Source organism: Muntiacus reevesi, chromosome 18 (assembly GCF_963930625.1).
Source record: "Muntiacus reevesi chromosome 18, mMunRee1.1, whole genome shotgun sequence".
Lineage (NCBI taxonomy): Eukaryota > Metazoa > Chordata > Mammalia > Artiodactyla > Cervidae > Muntiacus > Muntiacus reevesi.
The window spans coordinates 14462903-14485281 of NC_089266.1; the positions used below are offsets into that span (position 1 = coordinate 14462903).

The following is a 22379-nucleotide window of genomic DNA, read 5'->3' on the forward strand; positions in this document are numbered from 1 at the left end:
GTGTGAGACAAAGAACATGAGGAAGGGACTTCCCAGTTGGTCCAGTGGCTGACTGCATGCTCCCAACACAAGGGGCCCAGATTTGATCCCTGGTTGGGGGAACTAGATCCCACATGCCCCAACTAAGAGTTCTCATGCTGCAACGAAAAATCCAGCATGTTGCAATGAAGGTCCTGTGTGCTAAGACCCTGTGTGACCAAATACATAAATAATTTTTTTTTTTAACAAAGATTATGGGGAAGACCTGAGTGTAAACCCATCACTTAACAGCTTGGGTAACCTCTGACAAGTCACTTCACCTTCCTGACCCTCAAAATCTTTGCCTATAAAATAAAGACTACAATACTTCTCTCAAGCTTCCCTGGTGGCTCAGTGGCTAAGAACCTACCTGCCAATGCAGGAGACCTGGGTTCGATCCCTGGGTCGGGAAGACCCCTGGAGAAGGAAATGACGACCCACTCCAGTATTCTTGCCTGGGAAATCCCATGGACAGAGGAGCCTGGTGGGCTACAGTCCATGGGGTTGCAAAAGAGTCGAACCGAACTTGGCAACTAAACAACGGTTACCCTCTCAAAGGGTTTACGTAACAGCAAACACCAAATTGTTTGGAAAATCCTACAGCTTTTGCTAGGAAAAGCAACAGTCCCTTTGTGCAGGCTCCTTGTTCTCCTCCATCGTCCTGGCAGGGCCAGCAGCAGGCACCCACATCCTGTTCACATACCCAGACTTCACAGGTGCGCACACACAAGACAGCATTCTCATGAAGCCACTAGTCCACACGGTGTCTCCTGGCAGCTTAGGAAATGGACATGGAAACGCCAGCTTAGAAATGCCACCTTCTTCAACCTGGCACCCTGGATTCTAGCCCCCCCACTCACCCCTCCACTGGGGATCCTGCTCAGGTACGTGCTAGCCCCAGGCACACACATACATGTCCCCCCGTCTCCCTCTGTACCCCCACTATGCCCCATACAAGGCAGTATGACAGTAAAATGTATCTACCCAGAGAGCTTAGGACTTGGAGCTGCCCTTAAAGGAGAAGGAAGAAAATAGATAGCTAATGAGAACATACTGTATCGCTCAGGTGAAAAAGTCGCTCAGTCGTGTCTGACTCTTTGAGACCCCTTTGGAATTCTCCAGGCCAGAATACTGGAGTGGGTAGCCTTTCCCTTCTCCAGGGGATCTTCCCAACCCAGGGATCAAAGCTAGGTCTCCTGAATTGCAGGCAGGCTTTTAATCAGCTGAGCCAGAAGGGAAGCCCATATAGCACAGGGAATGCTAGTTAATGCACTATGGTGACCTGAACTCGAAAGAAGTCCCAAAGGGACTCCACGGATATATGGAGTATACATGTGGCAATGGATATATATGTGTGTGTGTGTGTGTGTGTGTGGCTGATTCATTTTGCTGTACAGTGGAAGCCAACACAACGAAAACAACTATACTCCAATAAAAATTAATTTTTTAAAAAAGAGGAGAGGGAAGGGGCGCCACAAGCGCATCCACGTGCTGGTGCCTGTGGTCCACACAGAGGTGTCCACGGGTGTGCGATGGGTGCTGTGCCCACAATGTCCATGCGGTGACATATTTCCTTTGTGACCTCTGACTCCCAAAGGGAACTTCTATTTCCTGGAGGGCTCCAATGACGCCCTGCTCTGTGGGAACAGCAGCGATGCTGGGTGAGTGACACCCGGGAGGCGGGGTGGGGGGGGGTAAATGGGAAAAAGTGGCCCCAGGGCTGTCAGAAGATGCGGGATGACTGGGGATGAGAACCTGGAGTGGATGGAGGTGTAAAGACAACTCGTGAGCATGCACGTGTTTTCAGGATGCAGACAAGACTAAAGGATGTATTTTTTTCTTGGAGTGCCCCCCATGTGGCCCCTAGCTGGAGCTCTCCTTTCTCCCTAAAACCAGTCCCCATCCTGTCTGCAGGCATTGCCCTGAGGGTTACGAGTGCATCAAGGCCGGGCGGAACCCCAACTATGGCTACACCAGCTATGACACCTTCAGCTGGGCCTTCCTGGCTCTCTTCCGCCTCATGACACAGGACTACTGGGAGAACCTCTTCCAGCTGGTACAGCGGCCCTCTGCCCTGCCCTGCCCCTCAGCCCCACAGCCCTCCCTCCCTCCATCTCCACGGCCTCCTTGGGGCTTGGCAGGACCCTTACCAAAGCCATCCCTTCCAAGGGACCCCCTCAGTGGTCCTATATATGGGTTCTTGGCACCTCTGACATTCGGTTCCTGCCCAGATCTGAGCCCCAGCCTTTTCTTCCTTTTCCTCATTTGCTCAGGAGCTGAGATCTGAGCTCAGCACAGACTCCCAGGCCTCCTCACAGTAACCAGTAAGGTCACTTAGATGCCAGCTCTGCCCAGAATTATTTACCTTCCACCGTTTGCAGGTGGGCAAGTTGAGTCTGGAGAACAGTGCCTTCCAGTCCCTGGTGATGTTTCTCACACTGACCATGTTAATCATAATAGTAATGGGACTTCCCTGGTGGTCCAGCGGTTAAGAATCTGCCTGCTATGTACACCTGTGGCTGATGCATGTTGATGTATGGCAGAAATCAACGTAATATTGTAAAGCAATTATCCTTCAATGAAAAATGAATAAAATTTTTAAAGTAAAAGAAAAAAAGCCACAACTAAGACCTGGCACAGCCAAATAAATAAATAGTCAAAAAAAGAAGAAGGTGAGTCCGCCTGCCCATGCAGGGGACATGGGTTTGATCCCTGGTCCAGGAAGATTCCACAAGCCATGGGGCAACCAAGCTCATGCACCGTGACTACTGACCCCATGCTCCAGAGCCCACGCTCTGAGACAAGAGGAGCCACCACGATGAGAAGCCTGTACATTGCAGCTAGAGTAACCCCAGCTCTTCGCAACTAGAGAAAGTCGGTGTGCAGCAACGAAGACCCAGCACAGCCAAAAATAAACAAACAACAGTAATAACGATAACAATAATAGCTTCTATTTGCTGAGCTGTTACTAGATGCCAGGCATCATGGGGAAACTAGGAGTCAAGCTGACCCCAAAGTCGACATTCACCAATTTTTATCCTGGGTCTCTGATCTCAAGATGTCTGGCTGGGGTCCTCAGGGCTCTCTGAGTCAGGAGCCCAGGAAGGTCTGGGTTCCAAGTTCATATTTTTGAAATGCCCCAGAATGTGGTTTAACCTGTCAAGGGTGGCCATAGAAGAAGATAGAAAGCTGTCTCTATTTGCAGATGACATAATTATCTATGTGCGTGCATGCTAAGTCACTTCCGTTGTGTCCGAGTTTTTGTGACTCCATGGGCTGTAGCCCTCCAGGATCCTCTGTCCATGGGATTCTCCAGGCAAGAATACTGGAGTGAGTTGCCATTTCCTCTTCCAGGGGATCTTCCTGACTCAGGGATCGAACCCACATCTCTTATGTCTCTTGCATTGGCAGGCAGGTTCTTTACCACTGGTGCCACCTGGGAAGCCATACCTTGCCTCAAAAGCCCTCAAACTTCCAGGCTCTGTGAGGGATCCTTCCTGTCTGCCTCTCTGGGCAATGGTTGTATGGAGGGGGGCCCTGGGTGAAAGCAGGCAGGGTGCCACATGACACTTCCTCCCCCTCCCTCACTCCCAGACCCTTCGAGCAGCCGGCAAGACCTACATGATCTTTTTCGTGGTCATCATTTTCCTGGGCTCCTTCTACCTCATCAACCTGATCCTGGCCGTGGTGGCCATGGCCTATGCTGAGCAGAACGAGGCCACCCTGGCCGAAGATCAGGAGAAAGAAGAGGAGTTTCAGCAGATGCTGGAGAAATTCAAAAAGCAGCAGGAGGAGCTGGAGAAGGTCTGGACTAGGGGAGAGGGGGGAAGATCCAGGGGTCTCTCTGCCCCTCAGCCTGGGTACCCTGGGCAGGCTGAGAGGCAAGGGGAGGTGAGGGGCAGGGACCGAGACAGGTGACGGGGAGCAGAAGGCTCAGGTTGGAGGTTTGGTGGGGTGGGAAGCACCCAGGCAGTAGAAAGAGCATTTTGTAGCTCAGTGCCTCAGTTTCCCCATATATAACCAGGAATCTGGAGTAATTAAATCTGATGTAGCCTTCCAGCTCAGATACCTATGGTTTTATGATTTTTATGGGCAGTGTCTGGGTCCAGGCTGAGGGAAGGGGGCTGCTGATGAGGCCTCAGGGAGCAGCTGTGCATTCACCCATCATCTCATGAAGTGCAGGGCCAGCCAAGGCTTCAGAAAAGGAAGGGTCTTCAGGGATGAGGATCCTCAGTCACTTCGGTCCCTACCCTGTCACCCCACCGCCAACTACCCCTATTGCAGTAGACTGGATGCAGGCCAAAAAGAGGGGTCCCCAGCCTGAAGGACTCAGGAAGAAGCTCTGAGAGTCCATTCCCATGGCTTGGCGATGGACTTTATGTCTATTACCCTTGCTGGTCCACAGGCCAAGGCTGCCCAGGCTCTGGAAGGTGGGGAGGTGGACGGGGACCCAGCACACAGCAAAGACTGCAATGGCAGCCTGGACACATCGGCAGGGGAGAAGGGGCCTCCGAGGCCAAGCTGTGGCACAGACAGTGGCATTTCCGATGCCATGGAAGGTGAGTGTCCGGCATCCCCAGACCCATCCTACCCATCGGGCCTCTCGGGCTCCTGGGGTGGGGGCAGGGAGGGCCTGGCTGGGCCCAGCTTCAGGACAGTAACTTAATATTGGCGTCGAAGAAATGGCCGTGATAAATATAGTCTTGGCTTAACCTGGCCCAAATTCTGACCACGAGGCCAGGCTGCGGTGGGAACTGGGGGCTTCCGGGAGGCCTTGTGGGCTGCCAAGGCAACGGGAAAGGACAGGATAAGAATACTAACCAGGAAGGCCCAATGTTCCGGAAACTGGAGATCCTGTTCCACAAATATCTTCTGGGTAAAAGCGAAAGGTCAAAGTCAAACTCTGCCCAGAGAGAGCCACAGACCCCCCCCAAAAAACCCCATGCTGCCCCCCAGGCCTCAGGAGACTAGGTTAAGGTAACAAGGAGAGGTAAGTAGACATACACATGGATGGATGGATGGATGGATGGATGGATGGATGGACAGATAGTGGGTGGGTAGGTGGGTGGATGGATGGGTGAGTGGATGGATGAGTGAGTGGATGAGTAGGTGAATGGATGGATGCATGGGTGGATGGATGGACAGATGGTTTGATGGATGGGTGGGTGGGCTGAAAGATTAATGAATGGGAAGAAACACAGGTGTGTGGATGGATGAGAGGGAGGGAGGAGGAGGAAATGATGCAGGAAAGGAAGATGCAGGGAAATCTGACATCAGAAGGATCGGGTCCGCTCCCCAGGTGTCTTGCCTTTTGGCAGGAAGGACTTGGAGGACTTTGCAAACCTCTATCCCAGCTGACCTTGCCTGAAGGGCATCCAGGTGTCTGTGCCCTGACAGAGAACACCCCAGGGGATGCTGGGCAGAGCCAGCCAAGGAGGTCACTCAACATTGCCCTTGCTGGGACCACTGTGGGAAGTTTGGGACCTCAGACACAGTTTGAGGCACCTGCAGTAACACCTGGGTTGGGAGTGGGGGTGTTACTGTCAAGCTGCAGCCTTTGAGAAGTCTGGTTTACTAACTGCTGAATGGGGAAGAGGCTCAGCCGTTCCCTCCCTGGGGTGTCCCATTCAGGCCCTCAAACCCACATATCTATGGGACAGCCCCTGACTCCAGTTCCCTTTCCTCATCTATGACGTGGAGGTACTAATATAGTTACCTCATACATTTTTGGGGTATTAAATGAGAGTGCGCCCTGGCTAGGAACTCCCATGGGCACCAGGGGCCTGGAAGACCTGGAGGAGATGTAGCATATCCATGGGCCTGACAGAGCCCCAGGGGTTAGAGCTGGAGGGGCAGGAACAGGGCGTGTTTCCAGGAAGCTACCCTGGTGGGGAAGTACTGGCAGGGTCTGGTCTGGAGGAGCCAGCAGCAGTGCGAGGCAGAGGCCCCAGGGAGGACTTGGTCTTTTCCTAAGAGGCTCTGGCCAGCAACAGTTGGAAGTGAGACCCAGCCTTCTGCAGTGGCCTCCCACCTCTCCCTGAGGCCCTCGGGCCCCTCCCCAGCCGGGATCGCAGGCCTGGGCCGTAGGTAGTGGATGGAAGTCACTCTATGGCATGGGGGCATTGTGTACTGAAAGGTGGAGCTGAAGTAGTGCATTGGGAGAAGGGACCAGGGGTAAGGCTTCTAAGTGCATGGCTCTTTATGGGGCTTCCCTGGTGCCTCAGACAGTAAAGAATCTGCCTGCGATGCAGGAGACCTGGGTTCCATCCTTGGGTCGGGAAAGTCCCCTGGATAAGGAGACTTGGCAACCCACTCCTGTCTTCTTGCCTGGGAAATTCCATGGACAAGAGGAGCCTGGCCGTCTACAGTCCAGGGACTCACCAAGAGTCGGATACTACTGAGCAACTAACACCTTCAGTTTCAAGGGACTGGTCATTGCGGGCCTGGAGCACTGAGGGTGGGGCCGTGTGGGTGGGGTCTGGGGGGTGGGTCTTGAGGGTGACCCACTGAGAGGCGGGGCTTGGGGTGGACCTCCCCAAGAGGGCGGGGCTTGAGGTGTGGCGCTCTGAGGGGCGGGGCTTGGAAGGTGGGCTCAAAGTTGGAGGTGGAGGAAGGAGCAGGTGAAGGGGTGGATCCTCATCTGCTGTCTGTTTTCAGAGCTGGAAGAGGCCCACCAGAAGTGCCCACCGTGGTGGTACAAATGTTCCCATAAAGTGCTCATATGGAACTGCTGCACCCCATGGGTGAAGTTCAAGAAGATCATCCACCTGATCGTCATGGACCCCTTCGTGGACCTGGGCATCACCATCTGCATTGTGCTCAACACCCTGTTCATGGCCATGGAGCATTACCCGATGACAGAACAATTTGACAGTGTGCTCAACGTGGGCAACCTGGTAGGTGGGGGACAAGGGAGGCAGGACTGGAGAGGGGCCACAGGGGTTGTGTGGGAATGAGGGGCACGATTAGGGGGCATAAAGAGACAGGCTGGGGTTATTTTCCTAGCATATGGGTACACAGGGACATGAGTTGATGTACCAGGGGAGGTACATGGGGAGATGCATGGAATTTGGGTTTCAGGGTGTTTTGGGGCAGAGAGAGTAGGGATGAAGTACTTGGTTTCTTAAAATCAGGACTCTAGGGACTCTGGAGTCCAGGTCATACCCTGGAGGCAGAGATGGGGGAATGGGAGCTTGGGGGTGGGGAGTGAAGTGCTGGATGGCAAGTCTCTCCACTTTCAGAGGTTGTTGTGGGCCCCTGGAGAAGGGCATGGCAACCCACTCCAGGGTTCTTGCCTGGAGAATCCTACGGACACCGGAGCCTGGCAGGCTATGGTCCACAGGGTCGCAAAGAGTAGGCCATGACTTAAGTGACTTAGCCCGGGGGCCTAAGACCAAGGGACCCAGAAGATAGGGTGTAGAGCCATGGGCACCCAGGCCCAAGAGGCCCCAGCTCACCCTGAAGGCCCCAGGGCATCGTCCCCCAGCCCTGAGGCCCCCTGCCCGCTTCATTTCTCCAGCAGGACCAGGCCAGCTCCCCTCTCAGCCCTTTCTGCTCCACTATTGTTGACACACACTGATCCGCCTGCTTATCCCTGCCCATTAGGAGCATTATCACCTCGTTGCCAGCCCCGGTGGAGCCTGACAAAGGGAAAAAGCCGCTGCCTCCTCCTCCAGCCCGGCCCCACCCTTCCCAATTCCCTTCTCAATCTGTCCAGGGTGGCCAGTGGCCTGGATGCTTCCCCTACCCTGAGGGTGAGGGGAGCCCAGGAGCAGGACGAGGCTGGGGTGGGTGGCACGGGAAACAGACCCTGGACTCCCCCAGCCCACGAGGCAGGCACATCTACCCCACAGAGATGCCCGAGGCAGCTGTGGCCAGGCTGGGCTGGAGGGGCAAGGGCGGGCTCTGGACTCGCCGCGCAGCTGCTGGGGTGTGCATGATGGGCCCGGCCCGCCGCCTGCCCACCCCCTGCCCACACTCTGCTGCCGTCTGGGCACCTGCTGTGGTTAGGGACAGTTCCTGGGCGGGGCTCAGCATGTGCCCGGGCAGGCTGTGGCCCCGGGGCAGCTGGTGCCTGCCAGGAGGGCGGGGGCCGTGCCCAGGGAGCTTTTAGGGGCTCAGAAGCCCTCAGACAAGTCCAGGATTGTGGGGGATCAGCTCTGGTTCTCACTCATCCTCAACTTCACCTCCCGTCTGACACCACCCCCCCACCAGATTTCCGAATCCACCAAGATTTTCTGGGTCCTGGGACCCCCAGCCCCGCCCCACCCCTGCCAACCAGGATAGAGAGGCTATAGGGTATAGAGACAAGAAACTGAGCTAAGTACCTGGGTTTGAGACCTGACCCCATATGGGCAGTGTGACCGAGAGCTTGCTGCTGACTTCTCAGAGCCTCAGTCTCTCTTCTCTGGGGTGAACGTGGTGATCAGCCCTCCCAGCTTCGTGGACATCAAGATACTGATGAGGCCACAGTGTGAAACACAGAATGCTCTACGAGTGTTGAATATTATCATGAGTGGGTTGAGACTCCAGGAAGTCCAGTGACAGGCCCACAGTCACAAGGCCAGGAAGAGATGGGCCCCGGTCTCTGAGCAGTACCCACTCTGCCCGGTGGGATGGCTGTTCAGCTCCTCATTCACTCACACACACCTGTGAGCCACGGGTACCTCTGCCCGCCCCCTCGGGGCTCTGTCACCCTCTCCTCTGGCCTCGAGGGCCCCGGAGGTTGAAGAGTGGGGTAGAAGACTCCAGAGGCCCTGTGCCTCTGAGGCTCTGCACACCCCACCCTCGCAGGTCTTCACAGGCATCTTCACAGCTGAGATGGTGCTGAAGCTCATTGCCATGGACCCCTACGAGTACTTCCAACAGGGCTGGAACATCTTCGACAGTATCATCGTCACCCTCAGCCTGGTGGAGCTGGGCCTGGCCAACGTGCAGGGGCTCTCGGTTCTCCGCTCCTTCCGGCTAGTGCGTGAGGCCCCGGGACCCGGGATGAGGGAGGGTGGGGTGTGGATGCTCGGAGGACACAAGAATAAACCCCCAAGAAGCCAGAGGGCTGGAAGGGAGGCCCCTCTGCCCTAGCGTGCATCCCTCTGCCTCTCAGAACCTTTCTTACTGGCAAAAGGGAGAAAGGCGCCCTCCCCCTTATCACACAGGGCTGCTGGGAGACCACAATGACAGCCCAGGAACTGCCATTTGGGCTTCACTCCTAAGTGAACTTGGGGGGCAGTGGGGTAGGGACTTCAGCCCATATTGCAGACCTGAAAGCTGAGGTTTAGGAAGTTTGTCAGTAATGGGATTGGGACTCTGAATTAGCATCCTTTTCTCCACCTCATAGGGACATTTCATGCATCCACAAAAATATAGAGAAAGTAAGATACACCTCTGTATACCTTTCACCTGGCTCCAACAGCCATCAACATCCTGTAGTTCTTGTTTTATCTGTCCCCCTACTTTTTATGGTTTTTTATGTCCCCCTACTTTTTAAGATACTTTATATCTTAAAGCAAATCCTGAGATTTTATTTCACTTGCAAATGTTTTAGCCTGTATATGTAAGAGATGAGGATTCTTTCTTTTGATCATGTGAAGAGGATGAGGTGGTAGGATGTGAGCATTCCCATTTAACAGAGAGGTAAACTGAGGCCCCATATCCCTCAGGGGGTGGAAGCTGGAGCTGTTCGAAAGAGTTCTTTCTGGGAAAGCCCTGGTGGCCCAGTGCATAGGACTCTGTGCTCTCAGTCTGGGTCTGAGGGTCTGGGTTCAATCCCTGGTCGTGGCTGCCTCGAGGTTGGGCCAGGGGTCCCTGGGTCTCACCAACCCCTGCATTCCCCCTGCCCGGCAGCTGAGGGTCTTCAAGCTGGCCAAGTCATGGCCGACGCTGAACATGCTCATCAAGATCATCGGCAACTCGGTGGGGGCGCTGGGCAACCTGACGCTGGTGCTGGCCATCATTGTGTTCATCTTCGCCGTGGTGGGCATGCAGCTGTTTGGCAAGAGCTACAAGGAGTGCGTGTGCAAGATCGCCGCGGACTGCAGCCTGCCCCGCTGGCACATGCACGACTTCTTCCACTCCTTCCTCATCGTCTTCCGCATCCTCTGCGGGGAGTGGATCGAGACTATGTGGGACTGCATGGAGGTGGCTGGTCAGGCCATGTGCCTCACTGTCTTCCTCATGGTCATGGTCATCGGCAACCTGGTGGTGAGTGAGGCTGGCTGGGTGGCTCCCACACCTTTGTCCAGAAAATCCAAGTGTCCAAGGCATATCCGTGCCTTTGTTGTTGTTGTTTAGTTGCTAATTCGTGTCTGACTCTTTTGCGACCCTATGGACTGTAGCCCACCAGGTTCCTCTGTCGGTGGGATTTCCCAGGCAAGAATACTGGAGTGGGTTGCTATTTCCTTCTCTAGGGGATCTTCCTGACCCAAGGATAAAATCCTGTCTTGGCAGGTGGGTGTTTTTTACCACTGAGCCACCAGGGAAGCCCATCCATGCCTTTATTTCCCTTAAATCGGACTGTTGAAGGGTTTTTTTCCTATGAAACTGTGTCGTTTAAAATCATTGATATGCGATTGTTTTATTCCTCCCCTGACCCTAGATGGCAGTTTTGTATGGTTTAACCCAGTGGCTCTCAAATTTTAACCTGCTTCAAAACTCTTTGTGAGTTTCTTGAAACCTAGATTCCCAGTCCCAGCCCCCCAGAGTCAGGTGAGGCAGCTCTGAGCCAGGCCCCCCAAACCTGCATTTCTAATGAGCTCTGGGTGATGTCGCTGCCACTGGTCCAGGGACCACAGTGCAAGTCGCCGAGACCTAGTGTTTTGGGTAAAGTGACGTGATAACCGGAGTCAGGCTGACCCGAGTTCCAGTCCCAGCTCCTTTGCCATCTGTGTGACCTTGAACGAATCACTGCTCTCTGGTTGTCTGGGTTCTCTAACTCCACATGAAAGAAAAATGGTAGACCCCTCAGGGCAGCAGTGCCCAACCTTTCTGGCAACAGGGACGGGTTTCAAGGAAGATAATTTTTCCACGGACTGGCGTGGGGTGGGGGATGGCTTTGGAGTGATTTAAGCACACTGCATTTATTGTGCATTTTATTTCTGATGGTTCAGATGGTAAAGAACCCACCTGCAATGCAGGAGACACAGGTTCGATCCCTGGGTCAGGAAGATCCCCTGGAGAAGGGAATGGCTACCCACTTCAGTATTCTTGCCTGGAGAATTCCACGGACAGAGGAGCCTGGCGGGCTACAGTCTATGGGGTCGCAAAAGCATCAGACACGACTGAGCCACTAACACTTCACACTTTATTTCTATTATTATTATTACATCAGCTCCCCCTGAGATCATCAGGCATTCAATCCCAGAGGTTGGGGACCCCTGCCTCAGCGGGTGGCCGGGAGGATTGCCCCTGAGGGAAAAAGGCACAATGTGGGGTCGGTACCAGGAACTCCTGGCCCTTCTATTCTCCTCCCCTCTCACCCTCTGCTCCTGGGAATCAGGCCCCAGGTGCTGGGAGGATGCGGAGATGCCCTGAACTGCATCTCTCCTGCCACTTTCTGGGTGGGGCGCTGGAGAAGGGAAGGAGAAATGGGATGTGAGGTCGTGGTCCAGCTGACCAGAATTCCTGCAGCCGGGCGGAGGGAGGCGTCTCTCCTCACCCCGCCGACCCTGCTCCTCCGGGCGCGGTCACTCCTACCGGGAGACCTGTGCCGGCCCGCCCGGGGCGGGGGCGACGCTACCCCGGGCAGCAGCGGGTGGGAAGACGCACGTCCCCACGTTCCGCAGAGGCCGGTGGAATCCTTGAGCTGCTCCGTCAGCGCTTCTCAGATAACGCTGAGCTCCGCAGGGGGCAGGGGCGGATCGGCGGCTGGGGGAGTCACCGTTACCGCGACTGAGGAAGGGACGGTGGGATGGGGTCCCGAGCCCCCGGGGACAGCCAGACAGCAGAACCCAGGCCGACTGCCCCTGGGAGGGGGTCTTAGGGAGCGGGAAGCGTAAAGGAGATGCCTCCGCAGGACTTTGGGGCAGGATTCGTGATAGGGGGGTTGCAGGCTTGTAAGGCTAGTTTAAGGGGCCTGGGAGCGACTATAAGGGTCGCGGTGGTTTCTGTGTACGTGTAAACTCAAAAACATTTCAGGCCCCTACTTTGCCACTTTCTGACAGGGAAACTTTGAGCGAGTTATTTACACTCTCTCTGGCCTCAGTTTTTCTCATCTGGAAAATGGGGATGAGGCGGGTAGTGGCTACTCTGCTGGGTGGTGGGAAAGATACAGGACACACGTTGAAGTGCTCAGCAAAGTGCTTGGCCCAGGAGCCCAGGGGAGTTCAAAACTTACAGGCAGTCAGGGAGTTGGTGGATTCCACACCCGGCCCCAACTGGCGTCACACGCCAGGCATTGGGCTCCTGCCATCTACCAGTTCCTGCGCCAGGGGCTTTATGTGTATTATCCCTAATGCTCTTGACAACCCCGTGAGGCAGGTAATGTTGGCTCTGTGCTCTCTGGAGGCACAGCCCAGAACCACACGGCTAGTGTGAAACCGAGCCTGGACTAGAAACTGAGTCTGTGTCCTTCCCACAACAATAGCATCAGTATCATCATTCGTGATACTCACGAGTTAGCATCAGAGTAAGTGGTGACAACCGACCTCTATTAATGCGCATACAGCATTCTGAGCCCTTTCCGGATATTAATCTCTTTTTTAAAAACTGTATTTATTTATTTGTTTTTGGTTTTGCTGGGTCTTCATTGCTCTGAGGGCTTTTCTCTAGTTATGGCGAGCAGGGGCTACTCTTCATCGCAACGTGTGAGCTTCTCGTTGCAGAGGCTTCTCCTGTTGCAGAGCTCAGACTGTAGGACACTCAGGCTTCGATAGTTGCAGCACGCAGGCTCAGAAGTTGCGGCTCCCGGGCTCCAGAGCCGGAGCTCAGTAGTCGTGGTGCTTGGGCTTAGTCCCTCTGAGGCATGCGTGATCTTTAGCTGTGGCATGTGAACTCTTAGTTGCATCATGTGGGACCTAGTTCCCTAACCAGGGATCGAACCCAGGCCCCCCTGCATTGGGAGCTCGGAGTCTTAACCATTGGAGCACCAGGGAGGTCCCAGGGATGTGCTGTCTTATCTCTATTTTGTAGACAAGAAAGCAGAGGCTCAGGGGGGTTCCTTAGAGACCTGTGCAGGATTTGAACCCAAGCAGTCAGGTCCCAGAATGCAGAAGCACCGCACGACACTGCCTCTGGGTGTGCCCCCACGCCTCCCACCACACACACACACACACACACACACACACACACACACACACACACACACACACACACACACACCCTGACGCCCTTCTCAGGCCCAGCTCTGCAGCTCTCCCACGTTGCTCAAAGGGAGCGGAGCGGCCCGGGAGGCGCGCTGCCAGCTCCTTGGGCACTGGCCCCGCCTACCACCCTCCCAGGCCTCATGGAAGCAAGTGTCTGCCAGAGGGCACGGGGCGCCCTGCCAGGGAGCACGGGGACCCAGGTCCCCAGTGTCCATGGCACTCAAGTACTTCCTTGGGAGCGAAGAAGAGGAAATGACTAAGTCATAGGGAACCCACCCGTTGGAGCCCACCTCTGGGGAACCTAATGTCCATCCCCCTTCCCTAATTTAACCCACCCCCCATGCCTTGCCTGGGGTGGCTATTTCTGTCCCAGGCAGGAGCCGTGTGCAAACCCTGGTGACCCAGAGAGCAGCTAATTCCCATCTCAGATGTGTTTCTGGCAACTGGACACCTCCCCCCAGAGAGGGAAAGAAAGACCAGTACATTGTGGTGGGGGGCAAAGGCAGGACCATAGCCGAAAGGCGTGGTGACGGAGCGAATCCCCCAGCACGTTGCCCCAGAGAGAGAAGACGAACAACACGTAATAGATACATGTATTTTTTTTTAATTTTCTGCTGCAGTTCATATTTGTTTATTCTTAATTGGAAGATAATTGCTTTACAATGTTGCATTGGTTTCTTCCGTACGACAATGTGAATCAGCTTTAAGTATACATATATCCCCTCCATCTTGAAACTCCCTCCCTGTATTTAAAGATATGTCAACGTGATAGTTAAGACAATGACAAAAAGACCTTAGAGGACACTAGTGAAAGCCAGACAGATTCATGTGTACAGCCCTCCCCTGGTCACTCAGGGAATTGGTTCCAAGACCCCCTGTGTGTTAGTTGCTCAGTCGTGTTGACCACATGAACTATAACCCACCAGGCTCCTCTGTCCATGGAGTTCTCCAGGCAAGAATACTGGGGTGGGTAGCCATTCCCTTCTCCAGGGGATCTTCCCAACCCAGGGATCGAACCCGGGTTTCCTGCATTGCAGGCAGATTCTTTACCATCTGAGCCACCAGAGAAGCCCCCAAGACCCCTTGCAGATACCAAAATCTGGGGATACTCAAATCCGATGGAAAATGACATAGTGCAGTTGACCCTACTTCTTCCATGTCCAGTCACACACTCAGCCCCACCCTGAGGCCCCCAGAATAAGACCTGCCTCTGGTTGACAGGAGCCAGGACCGCCACCTCCTCAGTCAGGCTGCACCGTCCTCCTCACTGTCCTGAGAGGTGGGTTGGTGGAAGACAAGGCCACTGCATTGCATAGCCGCTGGGGTGGCCAGTCACACTGTAGTCTAAATAAATGATGTCCTCTAAAGTTGTGCAGGGCTTTCCAGGTGGTGTCAGCGGTAAAGAATCCACCGGCCAATGCAGGAGATGCAAGAGATTGGGTTCAATCTCTGGGTTGGGAATGTCCCCTGGAGTAGGAAATGGCAACCCACTCCAGTATTTTTGCATGGGAAATCCCATGGACAGAGGAACCTGGCGGGCTACAGTCCATGGGGTCGCAAATAGTTGGCTATGACTGATCACACACACACACACATGAAGTTATGCAATGACAGGAAACCTGGATTCTAGTTCTGAATGTGCTGTGTGTCCTCAGGCAAGTCACTCCACGTCTCTGGGAGAACTCAGGCTCCTCATTCGTAAAATACAGAGCTGGCCTCAGAGTTCATCGCACTCCTCCTTCTACCGTGTAAAACCTTCTATTACTGCACACATAATAGCTGACACATTTTGAACGCCTACTGTGCGCTCTAGTTGTATTGACCTTTCAATCCTCACAACAACAGTGCAAGGAGGTTGGTACTGGAATCTATCACCATTGTACAGAGAAGGAAACAGAGGCACGAGGCAGCGATAGGACTTGCCTCAGAACACACAGCTAATGAACTGGGGTTCAAAGCCTGTGAACCCCAGTCTCTACTTTGTGCAAACCCACTGCGTTGTATTTGCCTGATCAAATGTCTGTTTCTAGGCTGGGAGCAAACTGAGGCCAGTCATTCCTGCAGATAGTGGGAGGGGCTCAGTAAATATCCACCAAAAAACAAAGCTGAGGGAGGTAGACCAGTAGCCTCTTACGTCCCTTTAAATGGGGATAAGAGAAGAGCTCCAGTAGAGCAGGGAACTCCGGGGGAAGAAAAGGGAGTGAGCCAAGGTCGATCAGATGTCCTTCCACAGCAACGGGGCACATACGTCTGAGTACTGGGAACTCCACGTGGCACTAGTGGTAAAGAATCCACATGCCAACGTAGGAGACTCAGGAGATGTGGGTTCGATCCCTGGGTCAGGAAGATCTCCTGGAGGAGGAAATGGCAACCCAATCCTGTCCAGCATTCTTGCCTGGAGAATCCCACGGCCAGAGGAATCGGGCTGGCTACAGTCCATGGGGTCGAAAAGAGTCGGACACGACTGAGGACACACGAGCACATACCAGGAGCCCATGGACTGTTAAAAGTCCCACTTACAAGACAAGAGAAAGGCTCAAAATTTTCAGGCTCCCAATAAATCCTGGAAGCTTGGAGATGTGAGCCCTAGTTTTTGATTTGCATCCCCTAGCAGTGGAAGCGGAGGACAGAGTCATGGAAGAGTCCCTGTCACCCAGTGGGCCTCCTCAAACTCTGCCTCCGCCATGGTCAGCAGAGTCCTCTCTTGTGCCCAAGCCTCAGTTTCCTTATCTGTAAAGTGGGCATGACGGTACCACTCCTCAGCTCCACAAGCCGTCTTGAGGGTTCTGTTAGGTGCTGCAGTTGCTGTTTAGTCACTCAGTCGTGTCCAACCATTTGCAACCCCAAGGACTGTAGCCCATCAGCCTCCTCTGTCCATGGAATTCTCCAGACAAGAATAATTGGAGTGGGTAGCCATTCCCTTCTCCAGGGAATCTTCCCCACCCAGGGATCGAGCCCAGGTCTCCTGCACTGCAGGCAGATTCTTTACCATCTGAGCCACCAGGGAAGCCCTCTCTTAGATGACGCCCCTCTTTATTGCCCACCGTGAGGGAGGTCTGGCTTGGAGGCCCGAGGACCTTCATGTGGCCTGAAGGTGGCACCCTCGGGGCCCCGCAACTGAGCTCGGGCTCCCCCTCCCCTCCTGCTCTCCAGGTCTTGAACCTGTTCTTGGCCCTGCTGCTCAGCTCCTTCAGTGCTGACAGCCTGGCAGCCTCGGATGAGGATGGCGAGATGAACAACCTGCAGATTGCCATCGCCCGCATCAAGTGGGGCATCGGCTTCGCCAAAGCCTTCCTCGTGGGGCTGCTCCATGGCAAAGTCCTGAGCCCCAAGGTTATCATGCTCAGCCTCGGAAGCATCGGCGAGGCTGGGGAGGCCGGCGAGGCTCCGGAGAGTGCCCCCGAGGACGAGAAGAAGGAGCCTCCGCCCGAGGAGGATGGCAAGGACCTCAAGAAGGACAACCACATCCTGAACCACATGGGCCTGGCTGACGGCCCTCCCCCCAGCATCGAATTGGACCACCTCAACTTTATCAACAACCCCTACCTGACCATCCACGTGCCCATCGCCTCCGAGGAGTCTGACCTGGAGATGCCCACAGAGGAGGAAACTGACACCTTCTCCGAGCCTGAGGATGTCAAGGTAAGCCCGTAGCAAGGCCCGGACCCAGGGGCAGGGAGTCAGACAGACGCGGCTCTGCGTTTGTGTGTGACCTTGAACATGGCACACAGCCTCTCCAAGCCTCAGTTTCTCCATCTGTAAGGTGGGGTAATGGTACCTGCCTTGTGGTGTTACTGTGAGCATTAGATGAGATGCTGTGTGCAGAGCAGCTCTGTGAATGGTGACTTATAAATACCATTATTATGACCCGCCCCACCCGTCTGAGCACCCTCGGCCTCTTTCCTGCACTCCTGCCCCGCAGCGCCGCCTGGGTCCCCTCTCACCAGCAGGTGGTGCTGTGAGATAGCATATTCTCACCTGAGACGCCTAAATCCAGGGCTGGAACCCAAGAGGCCTCTCTTAACCCTGCCCTGAGGTTCAAGAAGCCCCTACCAAGTTCTTGATATTATCATCTATTTCTGTGTAGACCCCCACTGGTGATGGGGGGGACCCGGTCCCAACTTCCCAGCATGGGCCAGAGTGCCAGGTCTGGGCTGGGGACGCTGAGGAGAGGGGGTCAGGGGTCCAGTGGGATGGAGCTGAAGGAGAAATGGAGAGCCCAGCCTCAGCTGGACCCCTGATGCCCACCCCCCGCCTCTCCCCTGGGAGAGGTTGCCCCCAGAAGCTCAGGCTGAGCCCCTCGCCTGCTCCATCAGGGGAAGGATCAGCACGCAAGCTAGGGCAGGGCCCCCTGCCCACCCCCACCCTGGCAGCGTGGGCCCAGCAGTCACCAGAGCCTGAATAAACTTTGCCCTGAAAGCTCTTGACTTCTTATTCCCCCCAAATACGTGGCATGCTAACTTACCAGGGAGCCGAGCGCCTGCCAAGCTATAAATACCCCGGGAAACGTGGCACCAACCTCGGTATGAGGAGTGGGGGTGGAGGAGGGCCGGACAGCAGCCGGGCCAAGGCGCTGGGGACTCTGGAGGGGGCAGGCACGGCTCCCGAGGGGCGGTGGGAGGTGGGGACACAGGCAGGGCCAGTGGCTCAGTGGGCATCCGGCCCGACCTAATGGCCCGTGCCTCAGTTTCCCTTTCTGTCAACTGGGCACCAGGTCCTCCCTTTCTGGCCACCATTCTGACAGCTGCCCCCTGCCCCCACCCCTCCACCCTCTCCATTTTCCTTTCCAGGGGCCTCACCCCAGCCATGAAGGGGCCCCTTGAGGAGTGGAGGCTGGGCCAGGAGGAGGTGAGGGAGGTCTGGCCAGGCTGGAGTACCAGCCCCCACCCCAACCCTTTCTGGATTCCCCCATCCTTCCTGGATTCCTCAGTTGAACAGAGGATAGGAAGGCTCAGACCTTGCTCCATCCTGACCCCTTCCCTCCCTAGCCAGCATCTCGGGGCCTCTTCAAATCCAAGTGCCCCGAGGTCAGGGCCAAGGCCTGGGTTCTTCTGCGCAGACCCCGGTGCTGGCTCCACAATCTAGGGCTGAATGAATGAATGAGTCTGTGAATGAATGAGTCTGCTCCACCTCCCCCACCCCCACTTTCCTTTCTCCCTCTGGGCCCTCCCCTCGCGGCTCCCAGCTAGACCCCCTCTGCCCCACCTGGAGGGAGGGTCCAGGGGTCACGTGACCCTGTGGCCTCCGCAGAAGCCGCTGCAGCCCCTGGACGGGAACTCCTCCATCTGCAGCACTGCCGACTACAAGCCCCCCGAGGACGACCCCGAGGAGCAGGCCGAGGAGAACCCCGATGGGGAGCAGCCGGAGGAGTGCTTCACCGAGGGTGAGGGCCAGCCCGCCGGGGTGTCTCCCCCAGCCCGGCAGACCCTGGAAGGGGCAGGCCAGGCCAGGGCCCGAGGCGAGCCTCAGCTGACCGTCTCCTTGTGGACGGCTTGGGGACAGGCGAGTCACCAAAAGCAGGCAGGGCCTTCTTCCTCCGATGATGCCCTGCCCTTCCGCACCCTGGAGAATGCGACCGGGGAAGGGGTGTCAGAGCAGATGCCTCTGAGCCCCTGCCCCCTCTGACCCCTGCTGAGTGTGCCATGGGCGACAGTCCCAGCAGCCGGCGGGCTACCGCGCAGAATCCCTGTAGAGCCCTGGGTACGGCCGGCACTCAGCACTAGCTTCTCTAGGGCTGTCCTCCTCAGCTTCATCTTCCAGAGAGGCCTGCCTGGCCCTTCAGGAACATTCTTTGCCTAGAGGGTTTGGGCTGTGCAGAGTGAAGGCTGCCTGGGGGACGTGGGGGAGGATGGGGACCCCTGACAGCCATGGAACCTGCATGGGTGGCCCGCACCCCTGTTCTCTGGCGTGTCGCTGCATGCAGTCCGGGTGGGGAGGGGGCACGTCCTGGGAAGGGGAGGGGGAAACGGGCTGATCATGCTCCTCAGGCAGCCCGTGACGGGTGCCCCTGCCGCCCTCCCTCCCCAGCATGCGTGCAGCGTTTTCCCTTCCTCTACGTGGACATCTCCCAGGGTCGAGGGAAGAAGTGGTGGACCCTCCGCAGGGCCTGCTTCAAGATCGTTGAGCACAACTGGTTCGAGACCTTCATTGTCTTCATGATCCTGCTCAGCAGTGGGGCCTTGGTAGGCACCGCCCTGGGGGCCGGGCAGGGGCAGGGGCCAGGCCGGAAGCAGGCTGTCCCAGGGCTCCCTCCTTTCCGCACTGTGGGAGGGACACTTGCTGGACAGGCCCGAACCCAGAGAGCCCTAAAGAACTCAGTGCTTCCAGGGTGTGTGGCAGACTGTGCTCATTTTCACAAAGAGGCAGATGGGCTCTGCCTCCATGTGCCTCCGTGGCTGACAGGTCCCGACCAGGGAGCAGGTGGGAAGGGAATGTGGGCTCAGGGGGGCCAGCCTGTGTCACAGCGAACCCCCCTGCAGGTTAGTGAGCATTCCTATCATTAGGTCTGGGGAAGGGGAGCTGAGGGGCTTCCCCCCACCAGGAACTCCCCCACTCACCTCCATGATGGGCGCAGGGAGTCTGCCCCGCACCTGACCCCAGTGCCAGACCCCTGGGAACCAGCAGCCGCAGGGATGCGGCTGCTGCCCCAGCCTCCGGGCCCTGGCCACCCACCTGCTGGTGCCCCCAGGCCTTCGAGGACATCCACATCGAGCAGCGGCGAGTCATCCGCACCATCCTGGAATACGCCGACAAGGTCTTCACCTACATCTTCATCCTGGAGATGCTGCTCAAGTGGGTGGCCTACGGCTTCAAGGTGTACTTCACCAATGCCTGGTGCTGGCTTGACTTCCTCATCGTGGATGTGAGTCCGCCCCACCCCGCCCGGCCCCACCGCCCACTCTGGAGCCAGATCCGGAGACCCCGCGCTCCCTGACCACCCGCCCTCCCGTTTGCAGGTCTCCATCATCAGCCTGGTGGCCAACTGGCTGGGCTACTCGGAGCTGGGACCCATCAAATCCCTGCGGACGCTGAGGGCCCTGCGCCCCCTGAGGGCCCTGTCTCGATTCGAGGGCATGAGGGTGGGTGTCAAGGGGGACTGTGAGTAATTGGGGGAGCAGCCACAGCTTGGAAAGGGGCTGGGGGCATGTCTGTACTCTGGCCACCGCTGGGAGTCCAGGTCTGGGGGGCCCCCCGGCAGCTGATGGCAAAAGAAGGGGGTGGCAGGGGATGAGATGGTTAGGTAGCATCACTGACTCAATGGACATGAATTTGGGCAAACTCCGGGAGATGGTGGAGGACAGACGAGCCTGGCGGGCTACCGTCCACGAGGTCGCAAAGAGTCGGACTCGACTGAGCAACAACAGCAACAAAAGGCAACCCCCTACACCAGCCCAAGTGCCCGTGTCTGCCCTCAGCCCCCTCCGTCACTCCTCTCTGCCACCACCAGGGGGCAGCAGAGGCTGCAGCCGCCCCCAGGAGGGGCCTGAGGACTCCTAGGCGGGAGGAGAGGAAGGAGGTCTGTGGGTTTATAGGTGACTCTCCCCAGCCTCAGACTGGGGCCCCCCAGGGCTCCGAGCCTGCCCATCCTTCCCTCAGGCCCTTGAGGGCGGAAGTGACAGGTAAATACAGGGTTCAGGCAAGACCAAGGGGACTTCCCCGGCCAGAGGTGGAAGTAGGGGTTCTGTTAAGAGCAAGGCCTATTCTGGGGGCGGAGACAGACTTCCACGAAGCAGATGGTTGCAGGTCAGCAGGGCACTCAGCCTGGGGTCTCCCACACAAAAGCCCGGCCCAGCCAGGGACCCCTCCCCACTGGGGGAAAATGACCTGGCCGTGGCCGCAGAGCTGGTTGGTGACCCAGCCAGGAATAGAATTGCCCTGGGCATCACCGGGCTTACACCACTCACTTTGTCTGGAGGTCACGAAACTCCTTCTCCTTGAAAACAGATAAATCTCAGATTCAGCTCAGCCGGAAACAATGAGGTTGGCCTGTGTGGCCAGGGCTGGCTGGGCACAGAACTCCAGTCCTCAAGGTTCCTGCCGCTTCAAAGGCCCCGTTCTTTTCTGGGTCTTTGTCTCTAATCCTGTGAGCAGATGAGCCGGGGGGCCAGGTCACGGGGACTGAGTTTCCTATGGGGGCCGAGGAAAGAGTGTTTGTCTCCTGCCTGGTGACCCGTGGCCAGTCTGCTTCCAGAGAAGCCCAGCTCCCCACCCTGGGTTGTTGGCTCCAGCGAAGCAGAGAGCCCTCTTCAGCCAGCAGGCCGGCAACCCCCTACCCCAGCTCCCTGCTCCCACCCCCCCCCCACCCCCACAAAAAGCCCAGTAGACTTCTCCTGCAGGCCTGGTTCATTAAGATCAGCCCTCCTCCAGGAAGTCTTCCCTGCCTGGCCCCCCTGGTTGGTGTGGGTGGGGAGCCCTCTCCCAGAGGAGACAGGGTGATGCCCCGCACCCTGCTGCCTGGGAGAGGATCTGGCAGTGACTCCCTCCTCCCCACCGCCGGCCCCCAGGTGGTGGTGAATGCCCTCCTGGGAGCCATCCCCTCCATCATGAATGTGCTGCTTGTCTGCCTCATCTTCTGGCTCATCTTCAGCATCATGGGCGTCAACCTATTTGCCGGCAAGTTCTACTACTGCATCAACACCACCACCTCTGAGCGGTTCGAAATCTCCGAGGTCAACAACAAGTCCGAGTGCGAGAGCCTGATGCACACGGGCCAGGTCCGCTGGCTCAACATCAAGGTCAACTACGACAACGTGGGTCTGGGTTACCTCTCCCTCTTGCAGGTGGTGAGTGTGGCGTGCGGCCCCTGCATGAGGCGGGGGTGGAGATGCCCCTGGAATCTCACTGGGACTGAGCCCACGGCCACTCCTCGTTAGGGAACCCCCATCCTGCTTCCCGGGCTGGAGGACCCAGAGGTCGTGTCCATACCTGTCTGTATTTTGATGCCTGCCCAGTGGGACTCGGAGCAGGCAGCTTCTAGGGTGGACCATGCCGGAGCGGGGAGGGAAACTCATGGATGGTGGAAGCAGGGAGTAGCCCCTCCCCTCACACCCAACCACACTCTCG

The 22379-nt window shown here is 56.6% G+C and overlaps 1 protein-coding gene across 5 annotated transcripts in view; it reads left to right on the forward strand.

The window, feature by feature from the left end:
* Positions 1 to 22379, forward strand: part of SCN4A (sodium voltage-gated channel alpha subunit 4) — a 51938-nt gene that overhangs the window by 23308 nt on the left and 6251 nt on the right. For all 5 annotated transcript variants that reach the window (XM_065909326.1, XM_065909329.1, XM_065909330.1 and 2 more), the window contains 13 exons: positions 1616 to 1679; positions 1933 to 2074; positions 3613 to 3822; positions 4424 to 4577; positions 6676 to 6914; positions 8812 to 8985; positions 9862 to 10218; positions 16470 to 16958; positions 18567 to 18699; positions 19344 to 19498; positions 20005 to 20178; positions 20273 to 20395; positions 21821 to 22099. In XM_065909326.1, coding sequence (XP_065765398.1) covers positions 1616 to 1679; positions 1933 to 2074; positions 3613 to 3822; positions 4424 to 4577; positions 6676 to 6914; positions 8812 to 8985; positions 9862 to 10218; positions 16470 to 16958; positions 18567 to 18699; positions 19344 to 19498; positions 20005 to 20178; positions 20273 to 20395; positions 21821 to 22099 — 2693 coding nt within the window. The remainder of the gene's footprint in view (positions 1 to 1615; positions 1680 to 1932; positions 2075 to 3612; positions 3823 to 4423; positions 4578 to 6675; positions 6915 to 8811; positions 8986 to 9861; positions 10219 to 16469; positions 16959 to 18566; positions 18700 to 19343; positions 19499 to 20004; positions 20179 to 20272; positions 20396 to 21820; positions 22100 to 22379) is intronic.